General features: G+C 39.5%; 1 protein-coding gene and 1 long non-coding RNA gene across 43 annotated transcripts in view; one reads left to right on the forward strand and one right to left on the reverse strand.

Moving 5' to 3' along the window:
* MYCBP2 (MYC binding protein 2) overlaps positions 1-24659 on the reverse strand; it is a 136105-nt gene that overhangs the window by 39493 nt on the left and 71953 nt on the right. For 7 of the 41 annotated variants that reach the window (XM_083737679.1, XM_083737701.1, XM_083737671.1 and 4 more), the window contains 13 exons: positions 23271-23323; positions 21517-21689; positions 20846-20990; positions 20168-20380; positions 19489-19544; positions 18559-18674; positions 17417-17514; positions 16150-16266; positions 15010-15150; positions 9884-9958; positions 8759-8983; positions 7775-7907; positions 6823-6948 (listed from right to left, as the gene is read on the reverse strand). In XM_083737679.1, coding sequence (XP_083593805.1) covers positions 6823-6948; positions 7775-7907; positions 8759-8983; positions 9884-9958; positions 15010-15150; positions 16150-16266; positions 17417-17514; positions 18559-18674; positions 19489-19544; positions 20168-20380; positions 20846-20990; positions 21517-21689; positions 23271-23323 — 1671 coding nt within the window. The remainder of the gene's footprint in view (positions 1-6822; positions 6949-7774; positions 7908-8758; positions 8984-9883; positions 9959-15009; positions 15151-16149; positions 16267-17416; positions 17515-18558; positions 18675-19488; positions 19545-20167; positions 20381-20845; positions 20991-21516; positions 21690-23270; positions 23324-24659) is intronic. The other 34 variants (XM_083737680.1, XM_083737673.1, XM_083737703.1 and 31 more) reach the window with 11 other exon arrangements.
* On the forward strand, positions 209-18638 carry LOC310844098. Of its 2 annotated transcripts, XR_014563925.1 has the most exons (4): positions 209-1079; positions 5281-5396; positions 15018-15482; positions 18511-18638. It is a non-coding gene; the product is annotated as an uncharacterized lncRNA (long non-coding RNA). The 2 variants fall into 2 exon arrangements; XR_014563926.1 differs by lacking the exon at positions 18511-18638 and having other exon boundaries at positions 235-1079; positions 15018-15550.

A 24659-nucleotide genomic window follows, 5' to 3' on the forward strand; every position in this document is an offset into this window, starting at 1 on the left:
GATCTAGGCATAATCATTGAGTCTGAATAAAGTGGTACCTCTGGTTACGAACTTAATTTGTTATGGAGGCCCGTTCTTAACCCGAGGTACCACTTTAGCTAATGGGGTGTCCTGCCGCCACCGCCGTGCGATTTCTGTTCTCATCCTGGGGCAAAGTTCTTAACCCAAGGTACTAATTCTGGGTTAGTGGAGTCTGTAACCCAAAGTGTTTGTAACCTGAGGTGTTTGTAACCTGAGGTGTTTGTAACCCAAGGTACTACTGTATTTGAAAAAGACTTTTTAAATTTACTATTCATTTCAATTCTTGGAAGTAGCCATAGGGCAGTTTTTGCTTTCCCAGAAATGAATCTCTTTCACTGGGTGACTTAAACTTTCTTGTTTGGCAGAGGCTTGGGAATATAAATGGTTCTACTCCTGTGTTTATTTTTGATTTGCACTTAATTGTTTACATGCTGGGCAATATTTAACTGTTTTAATGACCACCTGTCTTTTTTATTTTGTGTTTGTAGTAATTTTATGATTAACCTATTGTTAATTGCTGTCAAGTGCTAAGTGTCAAGCTGCTTTTTTTAAAGGAGAGGCGAGACACAAATGCTGTAAATAAATAAATAACATCCCTCTTGACAGAAGGCAGGGTCAGTTCTGACTTCATTGCTAGCAGGGCATCTCCTACCCTTTGCCAGCTGAGCTTGGCAAAGACAGCTCCCCTTGGTCCTTAGTACAATACAACAAAGTGGGTAACCACAGCAACCTGGAAGAACAATAGAATAACAGTGGAGTAGAATGGAACTTTGGGCACTTATTGTAAATGGCCTTTCCTGGCAGCAAAGTGAGTCAGCCACTAACAGAATAGAGCATGCCCTATTTTCCCAAGGCGGGAAACTTGTGTCTTTGATTTGCATAGGCTTCCTCCTTCCCCTTTAGTTTTCATTCATTACTAAGCTCTTTCGGACTTGCTTTCCATGAATCTGAGACATCATCTCTCCACCTGCCTACCTACAGAGGAAGAGGGAACCTTTTGGAGGATGATGGAGAAGTTGGTTGTGAAAATGTGATTCATGTGACTAGCAAAGCTTATGGTGAGTGGATTGCCTATGGGGTGTGGTTGTAACATGCTTGCTTGTCTGCTAAAGAAAGCCCACTTGCAGTGAGCGCCCAATGGTCCATTCTCAAGCACAGCATGGTCCAGACGCTTACAGGACACACCAGAGCTGTATCTGCCTAGAGTAGGGGCCATTCATGGCAGTGGTAACACATTTTGCAACTCGCCTGCCAAAAGCTGCCTATGCCGAGGCATGAAGGTCCAGCTTGCAATATCTAATAAATAAACTGAGTGCTCTGCAAATGGCTCTCTGTGCAAATGTCTGTGATGCTTTTGCTGGAAGAGAGCTTGGCAAACATAGCCATGGCTCTTACGGAATGTGTGTGTTGCGGTGAACCTAAGTTCCAGCGGGTTATGGGGTCCGTGTCGCGGGATCACATTCACCCAATGCTATACCAGCTGCACTGGCTCCCGTGGAGTACAGGATCAGGTTTAAGGTGCTGGTTTTAAGTATACGGCCTAGGACCCTAGGTTTTAACTATACAGCCTAGGATCCTCATACCTACAGGACCGCCTCTCCTGGTATGTCCCACGGAGGACCTTACGGTCTTCAATCAAAAACACCTTGGAGGTCCCGGGCCACAGAGAGGTTAGGCTGGCCTTGACAAGAGCCAGGGCTTTTTCAGCGTGGCCCCGATCTGGTGGAACACTCTGTCACAAGAGACTAGGGCCCTGCGGAACTTGACATCTTTCCGCAGGGCCTGCAAGACAGGGCTGTTCCACCAGGCCTTTGACCAAGGCACAGACTGACGCCCTCTCTCCTTCTGTAATCCTCATAGAACTCTAACCCAATGGTTGCCATCAATTTGATTTGAACTGATTTTAAAATGAATTGATTTTAGAATGCTGTGTTATTTTACTGTTAGCCGCTCTGAACCCAGCTTCGGCTGGGGAGGGCGGGATATAAATAAATATTATTATTATTATTATTATTATTATTATTATTATTAAGTGCTGTGACTTGTAGGTCAACGTACTACATGCTTTGATCCAACATGCTACTGTGCGAGCCCCAGCCTTTTTCCTCATGGGGGTGGAATAAAATGAAGCAAATGGGCTGTGTGTTTAATACAATAGTTTTGACAGAATGATTCTGCTTTCTTCTTTAATATTTCGCTAAATATTATGCCTGCCGTCCCCGTCTCCCCCGATGGGATGCTAAGCTGGTTTCTTCCTCATGGGCTAAATCTTCTAGCCAGCTAAGACTGGGAGTTGTGGGGCAAGATTGAATGGCCTCTGGGTTGGCAGGCTGTATCACAGGGTTCACATGCTTCACAGATGAAGCTTTCTGAGTGATGTAGGAAACGCCTGACTTATATTTCCCTTTGTACCCATTTTGCAGATTTGCGGTGCTCTGGTTGACAGAGCTGGTTGGTTGCCTTTGTTCCTGTCTGTCAGGGCCATTGCAACAGAAAGTATGGGCAAGGTAAGGACATGGGGAATAAACAATGGAAATATTTGCCTTTTCTTTAACTGGGAGGAAAACAGAAGGATGAATGGAAACAAGAAATACTAAGAGAAGGCAGGCAGGCAGGCAGAAAACCTAAGCACATTGCAGAATGAAGCAGGTTAGGAGAACATCTCTTCAAAGGGCGAAGGCAGGAAGTAAAAGTGAAGAGGAAGACAGAAGGAGGAAGCCTAGGAAAATTAAAACCACAGCTTTCCCATTCATGCCTTGGGCAGTGAGCTGATGGGTGCTCTAAAACACCCTCATCTATCTGCTTTTCCCTACCATATGCATTACTACTCCTGTCCAATACGGAGGACGGGAAGCAGAGCAGTTTTCCGGCATGAAGCCCCTCAAGGCTGCTGACCTCTTCCCTACCTGTCGAAGAACAACTTACTACTTCTTGCCTTGTTTTCCTTCCAATAATAATGTACCATATTTCCCAGGTGCTTGATTAAGATTAACAGGAAAGGGGAGGAGAGAATGAAGGCAAAGGAAGCAGACTGGAGCTCTGACCAGAAAGCAGAGGACAGGACACACCACAGATGCTTAGCCAATCTTGTGCTGCTATATGGAAGTGAAAAAATGCCCTTTAGCCACCTATAGAAAAATGCCTCTTTTCCTCTCTTCAGCTTCAGTGAGGATTTAAGCTTATTGAAACTTACAAATCTTTAACAAAGTGTCTGAATAATGCCTTTTCCAATGTGGTGCCCTTCAAATGTTTTGGAGTACAATTCCCATTAGCCCTAGCCAGCATGGTAAACCAGTGGTTCCCAATTAACTAATTATTGTGGACCCCACCTCGCCTTATTTTTCAAAAGCCAAACCATGGACCCCCCTACTTTTGAAAATTTTGATTACTCTATGGTAGTCACCTGTGCAAAGCAATTTTTTGATAAAATGTGGGATGGCCCCTAATAAACAAAGAGTTTTAGGTATCCTTAAAAAAAAGACCATAAAATCTGTGAAATAACCACCAATTGCCTGTCCCCAGACAGTAGGAAAAACTTGTCTCCATTGCTCCACTACAACTGAATTTAAAAAGCAACTGTGTTCCTAACTTGCAAGTGTTCTATATGCAGAATCCTTTTTATATTCAAAAATGCTATTTCTTACTTGTAATCTGATATGGTACATCTTAGCAAAACTTTGCATCATATGGTTCTGCTAACTGAGGGATCTTGCGCCTTCCAAGACATAGGTGAAGGCTTGGTCTGGGCTTGATAAAGTATTGGTGAAGACTGAGTAGAAAACAGCTGGAATTTTGTAATGTTGGTAATAATAATAATAATAATAATAATAGTTACTATTATTAACTGTATAGTCCTCCTGTACCCAAATTTCATCCCTGGTTTCATCCCTGGCTTAAAGAGATTAATTAGTTAAATACAGTACTTATTTGGAGTGAGGTTTTTCTTCTTGCTGATTAACCAATAGGAACAACCAACTTTTGAATTTTTTAGGATTCTACCGTACATCTGTTTCTTCCCACTCCAAAATGTAGCCACATAGCTTCCCACAGAAAAAGAATGAACAAACAAAAAACCCACACACGCTGCATTTTGCACCAAATAGCTCTGGGTGATGTATTGATACATTGTCCAGGACCAGTATGAGGGACAGACTGCGATGGCGGCTTCACTTGGCAGTATATCTTGAGTGAAACCACCACCGCACTTGACTCCCTCCAGCTGGTGCTGGTACCAGAGGGACTCAGGAGCAGCGGTGGTTTCACCAGCGATATACCGCCGAATGAAGCTGCCATCCCACTCTGCCCTCATACCAGCAGAGAGAGAGACCAGCGACCGATACAGCTTGTTCCTCCCTCTGCTTCTTCAAACTGCTCGGCTGAGGAGCACATGGCTGCCCTTGCCTCAGCCAACCAGTTTTACAGAGCCCCCGCCCTGCCAACGGCTCACACAAGCCAGTGGCGGTGTGGGGGCTCCATAAAAGCGCTCCATTGAGGGGTGTGCAGTTGCCATTCCCCTCAGTCGGGCAGTTAACAGAGCCTTCAGGGGCCTGCTGCTGGCTTGTGTAAGCTGGTGGCTGGTTGGGGACTCTGTTAAAAGTGCTCCCATCCACCCACCCCCAGCTATAGCGAGCTGTGCAATTAACAAGATAACTGAGTCCCTGGCAGGGGGTGGTGCTGCAGACCCCCTGGGCGTGTCCCACGGATCCCCGGGGTCCCCTAATTGGGAACCATTGTGGTAAATTGTTGAGGATGATTACATCTGTAGACCAAACACTTGAAGGGCACCAAGTTGGAGAAGGCTACTTTAGACCATAAAGCATATATCAAAATCGTTTTTGAAAGCCTGAATTCTCATGTGTGATCTAACAATACAACTTCCTAGGTCCCAGCATCTTACTGTAGTAAGGAATTAGTTCAGTGATTTTGGGGTCTTTCTACAACAGGGCTGACAGAAAACAGGCTAGAAATAGGTTGCAACCAAATCAGCAAAACTCAGGAAAAACATGAAAGCAGCAAATCTGTCAAGAGCACCAAATGAGACAAAGCACTTTAATGCTCCTGAAGTTATGTCTCTGCAAGTTGCTTTTTGTCAGCTACATCAGTGATATGAATATAATGATATGCCTTTGTAGGTGCTTCACCTAGGGGAAAAAAATCATACAAACTTTCCTGTAGTGTTCCTTGCGATGTATTGGCAGAGATGACTACAAGGCACTAGCTCAAATGCTTTAACTAAGATGCTGCTCCAATTATTTTTAGGTAAATTTACTTGCATGGAGACCTAAGGGTATGCCAGCTGAAAGGGTGCACTGCTCTTTGCACTGAACTACTGCAAATACACAAGGAGAATGAGACAAGAAGAAGACATCAAAACAGTAAGGCATGCAACAATAATCAGACTGCAATCCAAACACGCTATAGGTTAATTCAGCAAAACGTAAAATGGGGTTTCCAGGAAAAATGGATTAATGAATACGTGACATTGATTCATATCACAACCAAGAAAAATGAACACAAACTGTATGGTTTTTTAAATAGAGAAAACATAAGGAATTCAAGAAAGAAACTTATGTTCAAGGAAGTCTGTGGTTCACGACTTCTCCTCAAGAATGCTACACTGAACTTGAAGCAACACCTGGATAACATAATTTTCACTTGAGGATAACTATTACACTTAAAATGTAGGGAACGATCCAGTCAATGTTAAGCACATCTTTCCCACTGGAATCAAATTAAAATTTATAGGCGCTCACGTTTTGCTGGACCATGCATTATTCTAAAAAAAGAAAATTCCAAGTTGAAACTTTTGCTCTTCTATGGGCATGTCTATTTTAAAACATTTCTTAATATTAAAATTCTATGTCCTAAAGTTGTATACTGCTCTCTTTTACACTAGATGTACTAGTCTGGCCTCATTTATCTGCTGTAGGAATACTAAAATGACACAAGAAATATCAATATCAAGAGCCACTAACATAGAAAAGTTTGGGGTTGCAATACATTTCTGCATGCACATTCTACAATTGCCACAATGATTTCCATGGCAATTATACGTGTATAGATACTGGTAAGCACTCAGCTTTTCACTAGTGGAGTACTTTTCACATTACACTTAAATGCTTAATTTAAAGGTGCTAAGCTAGCAAAACAAAAACAATTTAATATATAGTGTTACAGTACTGTATAGAATTTTGATTTAGAACCTAACTATACAACTTTCATGTCAGTACAAGGACTCAATCTGATTCCAAGTGCTGGTACATCAGACACCACTGGTTTTCCTGTTCTGGTTTTTGTGCAGTGTTTTCTGGAATAAGGAGGGTCTGTCAACGAAAAGCTTTACTTTTTACAGGGAAAACTACAGTTGTGACATGGTTTGATCGACACCGATCAAACTGTAAAAGTCAATCAATACTGTGGTTTCTCAAAAGTATTTGCTCTGAACAGAATGCTTAGAGTGTGATGCTAATTTTATAGAAGCAAGCATTTTCAATGCATGTTCACGATCTCCAAACAGTTCATCAAAACTAGCAGTTTTCACTACAACATACAATTATTATAATTCAAGCCCATCTTGTTCAACAAAGGCTCAGTTTATTATTATTTCGATCCTGATCCTACAACAAATAAGCAGCACCAGTTTTATAACTCTGAGCCATATAGTATAATTAAAGTCTCATATAAATGAAGAATTCCTGCACTGATAAATTGCCTCCCAGTTTTTTGAAGTAAATATACAGGAGCTACAAATACAATGGAAAGCACGCTCAGTAGAAAGAAAATAATTAGTAGAAAATTTACCTTTGTTATTTCCAAGGCCATAATCAAATCCTTGTCCATTACTGCACACTGTCCCTTTATTGAAAGTTTGCAGTGAGAAAGGACTTGGCGGGGGAGTCTGACCATTCTGATCTATAAAAGCTTGTTCTGTAATTGCAAGAAGCAAAACAAACACAAAACTGCTTTAGAATGTAATTTATGTCTCTACAGTGGGAATGAAGGCCAAAATATATGTACACAGGAATGAAGGTTTCAATTAATAAATCACTAACTAGAGTAGTAGTAACATGTCTTCTTAATTAGACTATAGCGCCCCCCCCCCGAGTATCCATGTGCAGAAAGGGGCAGCAGGGTCCCTCATCCAATATCCGTGCATTGGGTGTGCACATCTGTGAAAGGGAATCCGATGGGCCTCTGCTGATAGTGGAGCTGGAACCCTGTGTGATCAGGGTTCCAACTCTACACACAGGTTTCCCCTTCTCAGACATCTGTGCCAACTGCTTGGATGCCGAAGCCATCCCCATTGCGTGGGGTCAGGAGTGCAATCCTGTTTGGCCTTGTCTATGAGTGGCTGCCCCCTTCCTCACAATTAATGCATGAAAAGGGGTTCCATGGTCCTGTGCCTGATTTCACTCCGATAAACTATTAGAAGTCATTCCATGATAAACATACATCGCTTTCGACTACCTTAATAAAACATTTTGCCTTCGAGATTGTTCACAATGTTTAGGATTTCTTTTCAAATATTTTAAACACTGTTCTGACTCTTTAACTTGGGAAGATTCACCTGATCAGCTCAAACTAGCACAAGAATATGGCCACATACCTCTGTTACATGAAGAACTTTGGGTACCAGTGCACTCCTCTGTTCTTTCTGGGGGTTTTATGCTAAATTTTTAGATTATTTACATCTCTGCTTTTTATTGTTTGTGTGCTTAGTTTCTATCTTTTTGTAAAAATTAAGGAGACTTGCCATCTTCATGCCGGAGATATTGGTTTCCACCTCTGTCTCTAGCTAAGGACCATGCATCACCTTCATCACTTTCACAGAACTCTACCATGCTGTTCTTATCCATCTGCACCCATGTCCCTTCAGAATTAGTCACCTGGTACATACACACACACACACATAGAGAGAGAGGCACATTTAATTTACTTTTCAAATTATCCACCAATGAGATGCAGCAAAATGTTTCCATATGTGAAAAAGAGGCTCTTTTCTGTCATGGAAAGGCAACAGACATTCTTCAAGTTAAGTGCAGAAGAATAAGGAAGAATAAAAAGCATTTGTATTCACAGAAGTTTAAGATGATTAGTATCTTCAGTGTGTTAAGACTGGATTATATGCAGAAGAAAAGAATAAACAGAGCACCAAACAAGTGTCCAGATACACATAGCATTTGATACCCTATAGAATGCAAGAGTCGAATTTTTATTTATTTATTTGACACATGAAGCAGAGAAAGCTTGACACTGACACCAGGTATTTAATATTCACAAAGTTGCTATCATGTCCTGTGTGCTGTCTGAGAAAAAATCATAGCATGACACACTACATCCTCAAGCCCATTGCAATAGGAGAGCACCAAAGCACGATCAACCGCATGCAACAGTTGAATCGATACCAAGATATAAGATAACTGAGTTCTGTTGTATCCCCCAAAATAATTCATTGGTAAACGCTGAAATATGCATTAAACATAGTCCTTTAATAAACCCACATTTTAAGCAAGCGTACAAGAAAAATCAAGTTCAATCAATGCCCTATAATGAAATATATGACAAAGGCAAAAGTGGTTTGCATCAGTTTACACCATAAACAACCTTTAGGAAGTTAACAGTTAGCAACCAAGGGTGGAAAAGCAAACCTTGCGTAGGATAGCTGCTTTTCTTACGATTGCTACTATTATAAACCAGTATCTATGAAGATAAGAACTGAAGCTACAAGGATCCATACCTCGCCCACTGCCTTGACTTTGTTTCCCAGAACTAACATTCCAATGGGGATACCTCTAAGGTTGGGACAGCTTCTGACGTTGTGACCTGAGGGGCCAGTCTTCACTACCTTATATACTCCAGGCCCACCACGAATGAACGGCATATCTGGTTCCTGCATTACCGCTTCCTGAGGGCAGTGTGAGTTTAGGTCTTTGAAAAAGTCATCTGTGTTAGATCTAGACTCCTGAAAATTTTAGAACAAAAAACCAAAAAAAAAAAAAATCCTGTTAATAATGCCTTTGTACTTTTCAACTAAGCCCACCTCTTTGTTAGACCTGAAATAACTAAGGTCTCATCCTAAAACACTTAACAGAGCACGTGTTATGCTATAATTTTCCATATAAGACAAGAACTGAACTTGCAGTACTCTCTATATTACTACTGAACACAAAGAATAAACGATATGAGTACATATATAAAAATAAAAGGCACACATTTGCAACATGAACATTTGGAGCAATTCTTCAACCATGGTTAAGAAAGATGATACAAACACAGGACTAACACACAAGACTATGGCCAAGTAAAAGTATTCATGCAGGAGAGTGCAAGAAAGAAGGGGGGATAGAGGGTATTTATGCAACTGTTGGAGACATTCAATACCAAGCTATACAGCATCACATATGAGCCTTCTTCTGCAGAATTTAAATTGATATTACCAGCTAAATATGGAGACCTAAATGAATGAATGCTGCATATTCTCTGCATTTTGGCGAACAAAGATGTTATTCAGAAGTTTGTTAACCAATTCTTCCAGGAGAATAGTAATGGTTGGCAAGCTTGCCAGTCACTACCAGCTTTCTTTTGCTGTGTGCAGCTACAGAAAAGTGTGGCATGTGTTCTAGGTAGGTGCGATGGTGGGATCTAACAGGACTGGTAAGTACCAACGCATGCTGAGCATGAGCACTAGAACACGTCAGAGTCTCCAGCAGCGCGAAGCAATTGCTCAGCAGATGTCAATGTGGAAATAGTATCCTTGAAAGCCTGAAAACCACCAATTTGAATGTTCAGATGGCTCATATTCCACAATGCCCAAAATACTTGTACACAAGAGACTGAGATCCTGACAGTTAAGAAAACTCACCTGAGGGGGGAAAGGTTTGGAAGTCCATGAAAACAAGTCCAAATCCCTGACTCCTTGGCTAGCATTAAAGATATTCTATGTAAAGTTTAAGATAGACACATATCAACAGAGAACTGGAGCATTAAGACAGCAGAAGAAGAAATTAAGAGACGAATAGAATATTTGCTTAATTTTATTTTTCCCCCTGCATCCTTGCAAACAACAATCATTTCTTTTCACAAAAAGGTACTCTTAAAATGAAGCCAGCTGAGCCCACTGTTCACCATGGGGGAAACAATCTGTTGGAGACAAACAGCTTATACTGACAGTTCTAAATGATGTAGTGTGTCATGCCATTCACTGAATAGATTCTTTTATATAGAGCTTAACACGTTTTGTGCAAGGCAATTCCCATTCTCCTGTCTGAATGAGAATACAAGTCCTATCAAAAGCCAGATTTGTTTTATGAAAGACAGTCTGCCACTTTGTGAAGATTTGTTTTCTTTTTCTGGGGGGGGACATGGGGAGGCGGAGCGAGGAAGAAAGATTGAGTGTGGACACTCAGCCACCTATTTGCAACTGGAAAGGTTTAAAACGTAGCTATCAGTACTCAAAAAACTTTGGAAAGCTCCCAAATGCCAAGTGTCCAAAACCATAGCAACAAAATACACCAACATGTGAAACACAGAGTATTCTAAAAAAAATTATTTGAAAAAAGAAATAAAATTAATGTATTTTCCACATTAAGATGGATAAGGGATGCACACATTAAAATATGTTGATTTTGGTACCTTGTGGTGGGTTTTTGTACTAGTCTAATATATTTGGAAGAAAGGCTATTATTTAGATCCGCCATTTCCTCATTTATTTTTGAAGACTGACATTAAGCAGATGGGAAAGTGTACCAAACACTTTACCAGCTTTAAAAAATACATTTTAAAAGCCCACACAAAATGAGTAACATATAAATAAGGAATTTGGCAATTTAACTCAATCTTCATTTAGTTACAATGGGGGTCATGTTCGGGTCATACATCATTTCTCTCTAAATACATGTACTTTTAAGGAAAAGTGGCCAGATTAGTTTGAAGACATTTTTTTGCCCCCCCCCCCAAAAAAAGCAATTGTCCAGCACATCCGTTTTGGATGAGATCCTTGTAGCCATGCATAATATTCCATGCAGGCACTGAGGTCTTACACCCCCCCCCCAAAAAAAATGCTCTTGAAATTCAAGGGACCCTTCAGAGCAGGACTGAAAAGATACAAAGAGTTGAAACTGAAAATAAAAAAAATGGGAAATCCCTCTCCCCTACCCACCAGAAGCATTTTCCACTCACAAGTGGGGCTGTTTTGATCTTGTAAATAAATCCAGTACTTACACAAATAAGGTGGCTGATGACCTTTTTGTTCAAATGGGTCAATGAAATATATCAATTTTGTACACATCTAAAAATACAACATTTGTTGGAGTAAGTTGTGCAAATTTTAGATGAGATTTAATCAAAAAAATGGAACAAGAGGTTATACAGCAGACTTTCCACACATAAAACAACATCAAAATATTGCCCCAAAATAGTGCTCTTTGAAACATACACTTTTATTATTGTTGTGATATATGAATTATGCAAAAAGCAATGAAAATGAAATTAGGAGGTCAGAAGCAAGTGGTGACTGCAATGAGTATTCAAAATGAATGCATTTATTTGTGTAAGCGTTAGGGTTCCATGTTTTTCTAACATATAATCTTCTCCATCACTTTTAAAGAATGTGCATGCATCAATCAAAATAGAAAGCTTCCAGTGTGAAACTGTCATTCCTACTCATTCAATGTTAGTATTTGCCAGACACTTTTAAGTTGTCAGTATACATTCTTTACAAACCCAATCTGCAAAGAAGTGCTCCTAGCTTTCAATTTCTCACAAATATTTTATGTTAAGTCTAAAAGATAAACCTTTCAAAAATAATGTTTGCCTTCAACACAGCATCAATAAACTACAGCACATTGCTTTTATCTCAGAATTTGCATAGTGCAACCTTGTTTTTAGAACAGCTTTCCTCTGAAGAGATCTAGATATCTTCCATTTCTATGTGCCACTAAAGGTTTTTTTGTACAGAAATCAAGATACCTAGGAGTGATACAGACTTGTACAGTATCTTAAGTAAATAATAGTTTAAGTACTGCACGTGAAGCCTTGTTTTTCAACATTTCATATTTGCCCTGTTTTTGTAACATAACATGGGTAAATATGTTGTGGGAGGGCTTACTTGCAATTCAATATTTTCTGCTCGATGATTGGGATTGCTAAGGAAAGATCTCAAATCAATAAAAGTCTTAGATGCTCTCTTGCCCCTTTTCAAGGATAAAAATCTATATCACATTTAATGGCACATATTATGTCCCTGACCAGCGTTTATTGGAGTGTTATGAGTGCAAGTCGCAGAGAGGATTGTGGGAGTTAGCCACATGCACACAGTGGTACCTCGGGTTAAGTACTTAATTTGTTCCAGAGGTCCGTTCTTAACCTGAAACTGTTCTTAACCTTAAGCACCACTTTAACTAAGTGGTGCTGCCGCGCCGTCGCCACGCAATTTCTGTTCTCATCCTGAAGCAAAGTTCTTAACCCGAGGTACTATTTCTGGGTTAGCGGAGTCTGTAACCTGAAGCCTCTGTAACCCGAGGTACCACTGTACTTCTCCCTGGTAACTGAAGTCTGAATAGACCCAATGTCAAGTATTTGTACATTTTTTTGTTTTAAAAAAAACTTCATCAGGAATAAAGTTTAGTTGAGATTTTCAAGTAAGTCATGGAATACAGTCTATCAAGGAAGCTAGTTAAACAAGGAAACTGTTAAGGAAGCTCTCTGGACTGTCATTCTTTTAAGAAGAGAGATAAAAGAAAAGAAAGAAGCAGTACTGAAATTCCCAGGTATTAGCATTTGCAAAGTATGGTATAAAAGGAGCGCTTAAGCTAGAGTTTTCTTCCTAGCCACTACTCGCCCAAAGCAATGAAGAGAAGATGACCAGCATAGCCATGCTGCCAAAATCGGAAGTTTCACAAAGATATTTGAATAAGTGATCACAAACCAATATTAAAACTGTTGGGTGCTAGGCCTCAGCAGTCTAAGAAAAGTGAAGCAAAAGGCACAGGTCTACAACCGGCTACAACTAAAATCCAAGAGAACATTCAGCATGTATGCAGACAGCCAAGACAGCACACACAGGCTACATTTAGCAACTAAGCAGGCATAGCCAGGAATGACTGTGGTCCATAAATAATCAAAAATCAAAGACTTTATACTATAGCCACTATCAGGTCAGCAGGAACCAATGGGTTAGGGTTAGTGGCTGGAGCAATGCTGGAAACGGAGCACACATCATAACCTAGGGAACATTTAGACCTGCAACCCTTCTTGGTTCATCACACGGGACAGCAAAACACAGATCTGAAGGTTCCCAGTTCTACCCTGTCACAAATGCAGAGGTTTGCCATTCATCTCAAAAATACACACCAATCTGCTCAACATTTCCCAACTGCCAAATGCACATGAAGGAACTATTATTAAAAAAATATATATGTACAAACGTGACTTGGTTAGATCACTACGATGCCTTCAAACCAGTCAAATGTCCCTGACCTTTTAAGAAGATAGCTTATTACTTAAGTTGGAGCAGTTTACTCTTCCACCTTTAAAAGAGGTTGCCTTGAAGCAATTGGTTGCTATAATCATACAACTTTCCCACTAGAAGCCACTAACTAGCTTACTAATGCAACACAGCCTACGGAAGCATAGGGTTGTATCCAATGGTGCTGTCTCGCCTGTGTAATAGACTCCCACAAAAGAACATCCTTATCCGCCTCTCCACTGCAGCCCGACCCACTGCACCATCAAAATCAGGTTCAGAAGGTTGGGGGATCCTCTGGGGCAGATTTTGGGGGCATGTGGATAGAGGATGTTGTGTAAGTAGAACTCTGGTCGCAGTTGCATTTGATTCAACCTGTTATTTCCATGCTACCACTGACTGTAGCTTTGCATATATGTTCTTCTTCATGCAAAGCCCTCTTTCAATGAAGATGACAGGCTTTCCTATGTCTTTTATTTCTTGTCCTGTCAGCTTTGTCCATGCACATATTTCAATCTGTGCCATGACATTTCCACACCCTTTCCTAAACTAACAATGAAGACGTACTGAACAAATTCTACCAGCAGGAAAAACTGCCTTTCCCTATTCTTAATTCCTTACAGATACATTATCTTAAATCAGTGATATCTATAATATGTTACAGTCAGTCATGACAATATGGTAAATACTCTTATTCAATATTTCAGCGTTCTCTCACAGGAAGTCCTCGATAATGTGGCCGAATCAAGACATATTTTATCAGTTTCAGTTTAACCAAATCTTTTTCACACATGGAAGAAATGATGCTAATAAATACATTAATTATTAATTAATTAATTAACTATAGACTAGTGTAGATATAACCCAAGCACATCTTCACACAATTTTCCCCTTTCAAGCGCAATTTGCCACCCTTCCTTGACAGCCCTAAGCTAGATTTGAAATCAGGGTTAGCAAGTGCCAATATACCACAGTTAAGTGATATGACACATTAAACCCATACAACTAAGAATAAATTACTATATCATATCCAACTATTATTTAAAAAAACCCTAATCATCTTAAAGTACCTAGACGTATCTCTTGAGGGGTAACTTCCCATTGTAGAAAAATGGTATCAATATGGTATCCAAATGAGAAATAAATATTTCTGGCAGCAGCAAGCCTTTATAACACTTTGATCAAATTGTTTTTTAAACTACAGAACAAGCAGTACAGGATATGCATTTATGTTACATATTAGTCAAATATAAAGGGTTCAGATGATAGCACAGGCCCACCTTAGCTAAGGTTCCAACTTAGCTAACTGCCTCCTTTGGAGGAGGGAGAAAATACTTTCAAAAACTTTAATCGCTTCAACATCAGCATTATTGTTGTTGTTACAGGACCTAAAATTGGTTAATGGGAATGATTACCCTTATAGATGAGATGGATGAATGATGACAACCTTAAAAAAATGATTGATTGATTGAATGAATGAATGAATGAGTGCACTATAATATTCTTCAAAATTGTATTTTACTTACATCAACAGGGACCAAAAGGCTCTTGCCAAGATGCTGGTTAAAGGAAAGGCACCAGGCTTCCGTGTAACCATTCATATTTGGAACATATTTCCTTATTGTCTCATCGTTCAGCCGTAGCCATACACCGTCATCATTGTGAATCTATGAAGAGTAAATGCAAGCCAGGCTACTTAAGCAGCAGATGATAACAGATTAAAGATCTAGCATAATACAGCTGCATGGGAGGTAAATATTTGGCCTATTTAACTAAAGCTTTTTAAAAAGGCACAAGAAATTTAAAGCAGATGAAGATTATGGATGAATTAAGAAAAAATGTATTTAAAGAGCAAATTCCTAATGTATCTACAACAATGCAACATCGTGATATGGGACACCACTCCAGAAAGGCAGCTGATGTATCACTGTTGCAAACAGTAACTTGAAAGCATGATGTGTCTCAGGATCAGACCGTGAAAATAATTTTTACTATGAAGGTAAAGAATGGTTGGAAATGTAACGATTAAAAGGCATATTAAGGAACCAAATTATGCCATGCTCACAATGATTTGCAATCTTTTTTTAAAAAAAAATTACTGCAAAAAGCTGGTTTTTATTTTACAAAGTAATAGCTACAGAGGAAACATTCCAATTCTCTGTAAAATATATGTGTATTGTTTTCAGAAATGGTTGACTTCTTTTAAAGCTAAAAATGGAACATTTCATTTCTGAAAAATGAAGAGAAACTTTAAAATGTTAACAGGATAAAACAAAAATATCTACCTCAATTTCGCCAAAAAGCAATCTTGCAGTCTGTAGCATGAGTTTAAAGCAACACAGAAAGCAAAATGGCTGGTTAATCATATGGCCTGATGCAACTACATGTTGGTGAGACTTTTGTGGCAAATACCCAGAAGAGCTCACAAGCACTCAAGTAGCATTTACGATTTTTCTCCTGTGAACAGCAGGCCCCCATATCACAAATTGCTTTTGAAAGTATTCCATTTCAAAAAGGCTTCTATGGCCTAGCATGGCTTCTGGCCTGAAACACTGACATTCAAAGGCCATGTGAGATTAGTCATGGCGTTCTCTGGATTCTGGTCTGTATATGCAAGTGGTAATTTAATCTAGATCTCAAATCCATATAAATTTATTGCAAGTTACCTCATCAATAAAGGTAATGGATCCATTGACTTTTACTATGCCTATCTGCTCACTCTGAAGGGAAGGGTGACTACGGATACGCAGCCCTGCACTGTCCTTGGCCACAAATTTGCGAACCTAAGAGAAGCAAAGAGACAGTAAGGCAGAGAAACCTGGAAAAGGGCTCTTTAAAAAGAGTATAAAGATACAGCATCAGATTACGGAAATCCACAGAGCTCTAGAGGAAAGCCTTCTAACAGCTATAGCCAGCTACTAAATTCACCCAGACAGATGAACAAGAAACAAAACAAAAAATCAAAGTCGGTTCTCTTCTGGAAGCCATAGAAAAATAAGGCTGTTATAAAAGTCACTCAAATACACATGGACCAACAGAATTAGATATTCAGAGTTTACTTTAAGTCAGCTATAAACAGTAGTCACTGTCAACTGAATGAGATGAGAGGTTGGGATATTCCAGCCTAGTTGTAAATGCAAGTATGCAAATCAACAGGAACTACTCTTGTTCTGAAAAGCTGTTGGGCAACAAAATAATCACTGGGACTTAACATCTGCTTCTCTGGTTTTTCATGTACAAATCTTAATGATGTTGGTGAGACCTATCCCCACATAATTCATGTTAGAACTGGACTTAAATCTGGATGCCTTTTTTTTTTTAAAAAAGCAAAACTTTGTTTGGAGTTCTTGGGATACTGAGAAGTTTATAGCAACATGCCTTATTCTTATGAAGGCAAAAGCTTTCCTTCCATTGTGAATAGGTTGTGACTGAGACCGTCACAGGGTTAAAGCTTTCTCCCCCATGGCTTGGTCACAATACACGCCCCCCCCCCCAAAGCTATTCACTTCTGAAAAATCAGCTATGCAAGATGGGAATAACATAGTTAAGCACCATCTAGCCAAGGGGTATATAAGTGAAACAGTTATGATAACCAGTATAAATGTAAGAATGCAGAGCCTCTTCCACCCTAACATAACAAATAAAATGCAATAAACAGGTTTTGAAAATACATTTGATTTGTGTATGTTTGCCAAGGAGTCAGAACTGAGTATTAGGAGGAGATCTTTAACAATATACAACAATTTTCTTCTTTTCTGTTTTAGCAGTTTCCCGTCATCATTTAAACATATATTGCTACCTTGAAGTTAAAATGTTAGTCCATCTAAGCTAGGGACTGGACCCCTGAGCACTGGCAGTTTAAAAATACTAAATAATATAGGTCATGTACATGCACTAATGTAATTTTTTAAAAAAATGTTTTCGTTCTTATACCTTATTTGGTAAAGGCTCTGCTTTCGGTTTTACCAACTGGGTTCCAGGTGGTATCATTCCTTTTGGAGGATCTTTTACTTTCACTTCTAGTCCAGCATCTGTAAATTAAGAAAATTACCATGAAGTGTATATAAGAAATCTAAGTAACTGTCTGAAAGTTATTTTATTCTGAAGTGGGTTACATTCAGGTCTTGGCAATGCGGTAAAATTCTAGCTGGTTAAGTGAATATTACTTATGGCATCAAAGCAGCTTAAACCTGTGAAACACATTAGGCATGATAAATGTGACTCCTGATTCTAAATTGTTCCCATTTTTAAAACGTTTTTTAAAAAATTAATTTAGAGAGTATGGTGCCAAGCACCCGAATGAAAAACAAGGAGTGACAAGGCTAGACCTTGTCTGACAGAATCATTCCGGTCGCAAGTCAATAAAAAGTTCAACTATATGAAAGACTGCATTTAAAAATGACAGTATTAAAATCATTCGACAGAAGGTACAGCCGATTATAAAGCATCACAAGCAATTACCCTCCTCAATCTTTACATGATAATAAAAATGTAATGAAGTGTCATGGGGAGGAGGGGTACCTGTCAGAATATTATTTGGAAGAAATGTGTATATAAACATAACTCCTTGTCAAGGATTTAAAAGACTGCTCACGTAACAGGGAACTCCAGCAGCCCATGACAGGATACATATGGGGAAATCTTGTCGTTCAAAGCACAGCAAAAAACTCAACTGGCATTTCAGTCATAAACAAAGCAGAGCTACTGAGGCTCCACACAAAGTGAGCCTTGACTCAGTTTCCATCTGTGGAAGTAGGAGAGAGCTCCGCCAACTAATACAGAGATAGAGAGATAATCGGCCACTATGGGAAGATATTGCATTTGCTACTATTAACTTAGCTAAAATGTATGCATACACTGTTATCAACACATTTTCCAACTATGTGCTCTGACAAATTTTCGGATTTGTTTTATTTTCAAGTATTTTAATATCCTTTTGAGTAAAAAGAAGATGCTATATGTCCTCAAAACATTATGATTAACTTTAAAAGCTCTCTCTCTTTCCATTTTCTGGCATACCACTATAGGTGTATTGACATTTTTGACATCATACAAAGATACGGATTTTTATGTACCTATTTCAATGCCATCAATGGTAACGTGAATGGTGTAGAGACCAACTGCTCCCGGAGTCCAGTTAGCACAGTAAGTTCCATCATTGTTGACTCTTATCAACATGTTTTCACTTGGTCTAGGGAGGGAAAAAAGGATACTGAAATGACAACACACCACCCACTGCTTGAATATCAATTCAGGTTGCCAGCTCTATGCTTAGAAAATCTAGTACTGTATCTTCATTTCTCTTTACATGCAAGCTTGTTTGATGTAAAATAGCCTTGGCTACAAAGTAATAATATAACATCAATGAAATTATTTTTATGAAGAAAGAAAGAACACAAACAGAAAAACAAAGCAATCATGCCTTCTAATCAAAACCTTTCATATTTAAACGTCAATCAACTGTGTACTTTTGTCAAACAGCAGCATCCCACCACCCTCCAACTTTTAAAACTAAGGGAAGTTTCAAAAATGGTTTTGTGATATGGTATGCAGGTTGCAAACTTAGTCCACCAAGTTAATAGATGCTCCCAAACGAATCTATAGCAATTTGATCCTGGTTTCATGCTGACAAAACGCCATGTTTAGAAGAGTCACCAAAGATAAAAATATGAAAATAAATTCAAATGCAGAAGGAACTAACCACTCAGTTTCAAATACAGCTTTACCCCAAGAATAAGGCAAGTACAATAAGAGAGTGCTTTAACTTAGACACTGAGTTGCACACAAAGCTGTATGTGCAAGCTGAAGAACCAGAATTTGACCCCCGGCAGTCCCTTTCACATCCATTCAAAAACTGCTCCAGAAGTTTAGAGAAGCTGCTGTTGCAGTTTGGGGAGGGGCTTCTTCCTTTAATATAAGCCCATATGAAATCACATGAAGTCAGTTTTAAAAAATTACTGTATAGTATATAATTTTAAATGTTATATTTTGCACAAGATTATTACCTCTTAGGTGTTGGTGAAGCAAAGCGCAACTCTTCAAAAGAATAATTTTCATAGACCTATAAAGCAAAGAGCATATCAAATTGCATCTGGTTGCAATACTAAGTGAAAGAGTCACAACCTGGTTCCTCAGCTCCAATAGCACACAGAAAATAATCAGAAACAGATAAAATTACTCCCATCCCTGAAGAGAATACTCCGAATGGGAAAGGAGTTTATTAGATAGCTAGTGGCTTCATTCAGCATGCTTCTGAACTTGAACTCTCATATAACTGGACCGGTCATTCTGGAATAAAGTAATGTGTTTTTTCCTCATTACACCCTGGTCTATCTAGTGAGAATACAAAGAAACATTGCCTAATTAAAACTGTAAAGACATAGAGAATGTATCACACCAACACACTTAAGTCAAGCTTCTCTCCTTTCCAACAGCAGGAGCAGACGGATTTCCAGACTTGAAATGAGCTAGTTTGAGTAAAAGATGATGAAAGTACAATCACGTGCCACCTCTTCAACAGAATTGTCTTTCTAAAGAACAATCTTGTTCTTTACAAAAGCTGTAAAGAATACCCACCAACATAAAAAGGAGAAACATGTTGACCCCACTAGATTTCTAGTTAGTCTTCGAGTCCCTTTGTTCATTAGACAGATTTAAAAATGTATGCCTTAAGTAGCAGTTTACCTTCATCATTGTAATAGCAATGTAGCGAGCTTCCTTCACTATCATTGGTTCATAAGAGGCATCGAGTTTTGGAGAGGGAAGTCCTCCGAAAGTCATATCAGTGGAGGAAGCAGCAGCTCCTGAGGGACTGCCTGGGATGCGCTGAAGTTTTTTTGCCTGTTCTTGCTGCAATGAAGTTTTTTTCTGGGAAACAGGAATTGCCTTGACTTCCACCTGCCAGATTTAAACAAGAAAGGTGAGGATACAGTGGTACCTCGGGTTAAGAACTTAATTCGTTCTGGAGGTCCGTTCTTAACCTGAAACTGTTCTTAACCTGAGGTACCACTTTAGCTAATGGGGCCTCCCGCTGTTGCCGCACCACCCGATTTCTGTTCTCATCCTGAAGCAAAGTTCTTAACCCGAGGTACTATTTCTGGGTTAGCGGAGTCTGTAAACTGAAGCGTCTATAACCCGAGGTACCACTGTATACTAAATACCATGCAATACCACAAAAACAGCTAACAATAGGCTTGTCCAAAATATTCTGGGAAAATATCTGTTTCTTCCTCAAAATACGAGAAAAACAAAACTATTTCACACATCTGCAGAGGGCGAGTTGAGATTCTTTGTGCTAGTTGTAGTCCAAATTGCCTAAAGATCAAGAAAGGGGTGACAGGAAAACCACCTTTTTAAAGTTACCTTCATATTAGGCACATGAACAACATCACCATACTGGTCTTTTGTCTGCACGGTAATAATAGTAGGCCAGCCACAACGTACGTCATCTTTATTCAGTATCAAGGATGTTTTCTGGGGATCTGCATATGAATCTGGTTGAAGCCATCTAAAACAGGAAAGATAAAGCCATTTAACATATATAACTCTTTTGGTGGAGTTCAGTGTGGAATATTACATTCTCCCAACTCCCCCAGAGGAAATTTAAGGGGCATGGGAGGGAGGTGGGAAGCCTTGTTGCTGTTAGGGTTCATTAGTTGACTCCTGCCCTGTGTTCTTGGGGAAGATAAAGCTATTAAAAACAAGATCTTAGTGTGTCACAGAAAAGTACTACCTTTAACAACAAAGCATTCTGATTAAAACACCCCTGCTAAGACTCTGATTTATATAGCACTGGTGCTATATTTCATTCTAAAGACTCAAAATGGCAACCCTTTCCTGTACAAAAAAAAAAAAACCTCCCAAGGCAATTAAACATGGAAGAGGAAATGCACGCTTTTCAAAGTAACAAATAAGGAATAATAGAAGGAATACTTTGGTACTGCGGTGCTTGTGGGTCATATTTATTCAAAACGAAAGCAGAGTAATAGAGGTGGTCATAGATGTAACTTGGTAATAACAAGTTACCAAGTTACCTTGCAAGTCGTCCGCCACTTGATCCTGGTACACATGAAATGAAATCCTCCAAAAACGATTGTTCATTGCTTTGTACTTGCAGAGGGAGATTTCCTTCAAGGGCCTCCAAGATAGTTGGCGAATGAGATAATGCTAAACCTTTTCCCAGGATGCCAGAGTGAGTCTTGCAAACCTGGAGAGGGTTGTGAAATATCACTTAGCATTTACATGTGTTGCATTTAAAATAAGATTTTTGGTAATCAATTCAATTATTTATTTGTAAAACTGGGGCCCAACAGCTGCATCTGCATGTCATGTAAATCCAAACTGAATTCCCAAAAGTCTCCACTTCAGTCCTCCGCTATTCCTGGCCATATCACACTGGGAGCAAGAAACAACAAGCCTTGGCTAGACACGTCATCTGAACCCAGGCTTCCGATTTATTTCTGTTCAAACAAACCACAAGTAGTAGCCAATGTTTATTTTTGGCTTGCCACTTGTGGTACCTTTGGGGGAAACAAACCATAAGCCTCAGGTTCAGAAGACACAACCAGTCTAGGCTATGGTTTGTTGCACCTGACAAGACCAGGAGCAGGGGATGGGTGAAGAACTGGAATTAAACATTTACTATGGTCTACCTGGAAATGTGAGCCAACCCAGTCTCTCAAAAGTCCCTAGAGCAGCCTTTCTCAACCTGTGGGTCCCCAGATGTTGTTGTACTACAACTCCCATCACCCCTAGCTAGCAAGGCCTGAGCTCAGGGATGATGGGAGTTGTAGTCCAACAACATCTGGGGACCCACAGGTTGAGAACCGCTGCCCTAGAGCATCAAATACATACAGAATGCAATGGCTTCATTGTAATTTCAAATTAAAACTAGTAAAACTAAAGGTTTATAAAGGAGGTACCCTCTAAAACCCAAATCTTACTTCTCAGCAATCTAAAGCAAAACGGCCTCATGGATTTCCACACCAGCACCCTTCAAAGCACTCCCTGAACAGGAGCATAACTCATAATATAACCTTTGGTGCCATCCTTTAAATTGCTGATCCTAACAACTGTATACTGGACAGCACCCTTTTGTGAATAGCTCACAAAAATATGTCTAGGCCAAGAGACAAGTATATGCATTTTTAGTGATTATACATGCAGTACAACTCTTATCTATACCACTGTATTTTAAATATCTGGAAGCTGCCTCGAGAACCTTTGTTAGTAGGCGGAATATAAACAGTCCAAATAAATAATAAATAAAAATTCAGTAAATAAGGTAAACTAGCAGGCTGCATCACAGGAAGAAAGGCTGCAACTCTCTTTCAGATCATATAATATTACTCTAATGCAGTGGTTCCCAATTGGTGGTTCGCGGCACCTGCCCAGGGGATCTGTGGCACCATTCACACAACCAAAACTATCATACAGATATCAAAATGTTCCAAAGTAGGGAGTCCGTGGCTTGGCTTTTAAAAAACAGAGGGTATATAGTTCTCAGCTAACTGGAAACCACTGCTCTAATGAATTATATCAGGTGTTAAATGGAAGGAAATCTTGAAAAGATGATGCTTTGAATAGACCAACTTGAGATCTCCTGAACTGGTATACACACTGCTCATCACAGACCTTGCCACCTGCTGCAGCTATTACTTTGAGAAATTCTATTACACACTGAAGTTCTCCTAAGCAAGCCAAATTAAACCACTGTGCTTTCTGTTTTGTACCAATTAGCAAAGAATCTCAGTGCTTTATTTTGCAAAGGCAGTGGTTAATTGTCTACCTGCAGAGCAGCTTCTTCCAGGATCTCAAGATCTTCTTCAAATTCATTGCCTGCTTGGATAGAGCAAATAATGTCATGAAATCAAAACACATTTTAAGGTTTTATCTGTTCCCCTAACCTTACTTCATGTGACAAACTGGGTAACTGGCTCTTCCCCTTAATCTAATTTCTAGTAATGACAGAATTCCTGCTCTCTACCTCTTAGGAAAAGAGCCTCAGAAAACAGAGTTCAAACCATATCCAAACTAACATTAAGAAACCCTGAAAGGAGGGAAAACAACAACAACAATTAAATTTATATACCACCCCTTATTGAAAGGTCCCAGGGTGGTGTACGACATTCAAAACACAATACAGAACAAAACAAAACAAAAATTCCTTCCAGTAGCACCTAGAGACCAACTAAGTTTTGTTATTGGTATGAGCACATGTATCTGAAGAACACATGTATCTGAAGAACACATGTATCTGAAGAAGTGTGCATGCACACAAAAGCTCATACCAATAACAAACTTAGTTGGTCTCTGAGGTGCTACTGGAAGGAATTTTCTTTTATTTTGTTTCGACTACAGCAGTCCAACACGGCTACCTACCTGTAACTACAATACAGAACATCAGTGATAAAAAATTTATTAAAAGCATTCTGACAGCCAGCCTAACAATAAAACAGTCATCTTAATAATAGTCCTCTCCTCCACACTTCCACAGGCCATGGATTATTTAATAGCCATAGAGCGGGGTAAAGAGGAATTTTTTTTGCCTGGCAGCCACCACAGAAAAGGACCATTCTCTTGATGCCTATCTACTACACAGATAGGGCCTACTAAAAAACTAAAAGCCAGTCATTTTTCTCAGTCCTACTAAATGCACCTCTTTATATTTAAAAAAAACCAGAATAAAAATGTCTTCATAAAAAGATTTCAACTTATGTTGTTGTTGTTTAGTCGTTTAGTCATGTCCGACTCTTCGTGAGCCCATGGACCAGAGCATGCCAGGCACTCCTGTCTTCCACTGCCTCCCGCAGTTTCGTGAGACACACGTTTGTAGCTTCAATTCAACTTATAAGTTATCATTAAAAACACACACACACACAATGTTTTAAGCTATCTTGAAATGACTGGCAGATTAGGCCAATTGGCCACAATCCAGAAAACTGCCTGGCAATCTGTTCCTTGCGGTAAGCAGGCCTGTTGGCTCTCCCTCCATCAAAGAAGCAGCCCTGCACATCACATGGCAAATCAGTATTGAAGCTTGGGGGAATCTCAAAAGCAGTTTGTGACATGGCATCGAAAGCTGCTGTTCAACAACATAAAATATCTTGTTTAGTATGCACAAGTCCTGGATCACGTCGGTTATTTTTGTCAGCACATCCTTGTCTGCCCTCCCTCC

Source organism: Podarcis gaigeae, assembly GCF_964106915.1.
Source record: "Podarcis gaigeae genome assembly, chromosome: 4".
In the NCBI taxonomy this organism is placed as follows: Eukaryota; Metazoa; Chordata; class Lepidosauria; order Squamata; family Lacertidae; genus Podarcis; species Podarcis gaigeae.